Source organism: Ranitomeya imitator, chromosome 10 (genome assembly GCF_032444005.1).
Source record: "Ranitomeya imitator isolate aRanImi1 chromosome 10, aRanImi1.pri, whole genome shotgun sequence".
NCBI lineage: Eukaryota > Metazoa > Chordata > Amphibia > Anura > Dendrobatidae > Ranitomeya > Ranitomeya imitator.
In genome coordinates this window covers 20,505,678-20,509,470 of record NC_091291.1, presented here as the reverse complement: position 1 = coordinate 20,509,470, position 3,793 = coordinate 20,505,678, and the positions used below count along the sequence as shown (strand labels likewise).

At 35.0% G+C, this 3,793-nt stretch overlaps 1 protein-coding gene across 1 annotated transcript; it reads right to left on the bottom strand.

Moving 5' to 3' along the window:
- Positions 1-372: 372 nt before the first annotated feature.
- Positions 373-3,542, bottom strand: LOC138651286 (chemerin-like receptor 1). The gene is made up of 2 exons (XM_069741376.1): positions 3,433-3,542; positions 373-1,617 (listed from the first exon to the last, which is right to left on the bottom strand). The coding sequence occupies exon 2, from the start codon at positions 1,562-1,564 to the stop codon at positions 545-547; it is 1,020 nt and encodes a 339-aa protein (XP_069597477.1). The 5' UTR covers positions 1,565-1,617; positions 3,433-3,542; the 3' UTR covers positions 373-544.
- Between the last annotated feature and the right edge of the window lie 251 nt (positions 3,543-3,793).

Sequence of the window (3,793 nt, the reverse complement as noted above, 5' to 3'; positions counted from 1 at the left end):
CCCGAGCTTCCGCCTCACCAACCACCGAAGCTGCCGCCTCACCACCACTTGAGCTGATGCCTCACCACCACCAGAGCTGCCACCTCACCACCACCAGAGCTGCCACCTCACCACCACCTGAGCTGCCGCCTCACCACCACCTGAGCTGCTGCACCCTCGACCTTCTGTCTCTTCCCCATTATCCCATAGAATGTAAGTCCGCAAGGACAGGGTCCTCTCCCCTCTGTACCAGTCTGTCATTGTAAATTTGTTTACTGTAAACGATATCTATAACTCTGTACGTAACCCCTTTCTCATGTACAGCACCATGGAATTAATGGTGCTATATAAATAAATAATAATAATAATACAGTCAAAAGTTGATATAATTAACCTTACATAATGATGCCTCATTTTATTTAGGTAATGTTATCATTAAATGTATCTGATTCAGCTTCCTTTATTTTTGGTAAATGACTAATAAAAAAACGTAAGCAAAACAAAATCTTTTAGTTATAACATTTGATCCAGAGCCATAGTATCATATATGTTATGGTATTATTTCTTATATGTCTTTTGTGTAGGTCCTTGTAAGAGCGATATTCCGTTCTTGCTTCTCGCAGTCTCCCTTCTCCTTGTCATCAATGAACGCCTTCTCAAACGTGGCCTGAAATGAACCACAACATTTTTTCTTGAAATCTTGACCAATGAAAACGTAGAGGATGGGGTTAATGCAAGAATTCATGATTATTAGGACAATGGCAATAAGAGCTCCATAATAAAGTACATAAGCATTAATCCAACTGGATCCAAATATTATATAAAAGGAAAACAAGTAACTGGGCAACCAACAGATAAAGAAGGCAATGATGATGGCCAAGATGGTTTTCAAAGGCTTAGAAGATGAGAAGATGCGTTTCCTTCTCATGTAAAAGACAACCACGATGTAACAGGAGACAATGATAATATAAGGTAAAAGAAAGTAGAAAACAAAGCCAAAAATTGTCTTTTTTACAAAAATAGATCCACGGAGGTTGAATGTGCAAAATGTTCCATTGTAAGTGTTTGCAGATAACATGCTGGGTGTAGCAAGGGCTAATGAAATTATCCAAATGATCATGGCAATGATAAAAGCCAATCTTGGCCTCCGGTGGTTATGACACCATACCGGGAACACGACACAGATGCATCGGTCTACACTGATGACCGTGAGCTGGAGGACACTGACGGACGTGTTAAGATATAAAAGTAGTGGCATTAGCTTGCACAAAAATTTTGACCAAATTTGTAATAAAAACTGTGCAATGTACACAGGAATCGATAATGCAAAGAAGAAATCAGCGATGGCCAAGCTGAGGAACCACACGACGTTGACTGTCTTTCTCATCTTGAAGAAGCCGAACCAGATGACAAGACCGTTTCCAATGATTGCCATCAAACAAAACACTGACCCAATCAAGACAAAGCAAATGCTCACTATGGCTATGGTTTTATAATTGTCAATTCCGTTATTGGTTTCATAATAATCTGTATATTCCGCATCTGTGTCATTTTCCAGGGAAGCAAAATGTGTTACATTCTCCATTATTTTTGTTCTCTGTGTCGGAGATACCAATAATATTTTATTCTATTTCTTTCCTGGAAAACATTAAAATAATAATGAGATTTGCAAATAATTTTGTGTGATATTAGTTTTCTAATCCCACTGGCCCTATAGGATAATCACAGGATAATAGCTGACTCAGTCCTATTATCTTAGGACAGCCTAGATGGTTTAGACAAAAAATTCTTGCGAATTACAGTTGTGTAAAAAAAAGTGCTTGCCCCCTTTCCCTGTAGGTTTGGATTTCCTTGTCCCTTAATAATAAAGACCCTTCAATTAAAAAAATGCATTTTGTGATTACTTGTGTTATCTTTGTCTAATAGTTACATTTGTTTGGTGATCGAAATCATTAAAGTTTGACAACCATGCAAAAGGATAGGAAATCAGGAAGGGGGCAAACACTTTTTCCCACGAAATGTGCTTTGCAAAATTGTTCAGAAAGATGAATTCCATAAATTTTAAATTTTGTCTAATTATTTTCTCCCTTGTCCCAATTTAACTTTGTTGACTCGTCCCAATTTTAAACTTTGGAGGTACAAATGAATCGTTCAACGGGAGGATCAAAAGCTAATACAGACTCTCCACTAATCTACTGAGAAGTGCTGCCCTTGTTGTCCTCATTATTATTTGAGTCATGACTAAACAGTTGTAAAATGACTTAAAGTACCATAAGTACCCTTATGTAAAGCTAAAGAAAAAGCAAGTGATGGATCAGAACCGAAACCAAATCCCAAGGGAGTATGCACATCTCTAGTGCTAAGGGGCAAATATATAAACATATAAACTTCTATTAATTACCTAAGAATTAAAATACAAAACTATATGCATAATAAGGTCAAAAAGATTTTTTATTTAAAAAAATGTGCAAATCTCAAAAAATTTAAATGATTTAACACTCAAACTCAGACATTTGGGACCACAACTTGTCGAGGAACGTGACCACCCTAATGAATGTTAAACACAGCGTTGGGTAACAAAAACAATTATTATCTCAGCCTTGGAAAAAGACGCTCAGAAGTTCATTGAAAGAAAAGAGGAGACACGGATATAGTGCATACACAAAGGTATTAGTAAAGGCTCACCTATGGAAAAAGCAAGCAACGTGCGTTTCACATCAAGCTTTGTCAGGGGAAATATATAAGCATAAAAAGTCTAAATGAAATTTAAATAACAAAATAAAGGTGCAATCTGTAAATAAATAAAATTTAAAGCCAATATTTCTGGACACATTCTTCTATTCATTGCATCTGTATAACAATTTTTTTCTCCATTTTTTAGCAAAGTGAAATTCTATTATTTCTGGCATTGAATTTTTCCTAATGGATCTAAACATATAATGTGCAAACATGTGAATGTGCAGTCTTTCTTTTAAGAATATTTTACATTAGCTCAGTTTATAATAAATCACTTATGTAAGGTTTTTTTGGGGGTAGGGTTGGTTTCTCTTTTTTTCCTGAACCAAAGATTAAAGCTCTTCATTGTCATCTGATAAATAACAGTAACCCCAATGTTTTGGATAAAAATATGCAAGCTAAAATTACACATTTTGGAATACATTGATTCCAAGGAAAATTATGTAAGAATTTAGCTCTATCGATAAATTCTCTTCTTTATTTGTATTTTTTTTTGCAAATTAAAAAATATCAACACTGTACTTGCGTATGACTCTCTACATGTACAAAAAACCTTAAACATTAAATAGTCCCAAAAAATATAAAAGAGTTGAAGTTGTTGTCCAAATTACAAAATACATTTCTTTTATGTATCCTAACATTGGAATGGAGTCCACTCCTTGATCTGTTTATTATAACTTTATATTACAGTATTGCAGTAATCGTCTATATACCTACCGTAGTCTTCCCCTCTTCTGTTTGTAGCAATGACTTCTTCTTCTCTGTAAGTCCAGATACATTCTCGTATCATATATGTTATATCTGTAATTCAGCTTCTTAGTCTTTACTGAGATCATTTTATCTTTAGAAATATTTTCACATGACTAACAACCGCTCGAAATCTTTCTTATCAGACTTGTATGGTAACTGCTTTATTTTTGTTAATCTCTTTAACGGTAATACAATAGTGACAACCACTGGTGATCTACAGATTTTATTGTTCACTATGTGAAATTACATGATCAATGAGGAATAGTATGCACTTGTAAAATCTATTATATCAGGAGGCGGGCCAGTATGGAGAATATTATTATAGGTT

Excerpts from the sequence above, each read along its gene's own strand:
- LOC138651286 (XM_069741376.1), bottom strand. The coding sequence starts at position 1,564 with ATGGAGAATGTAACACATTTTGCTTCCCTGGAAAATGACACAGATGCG.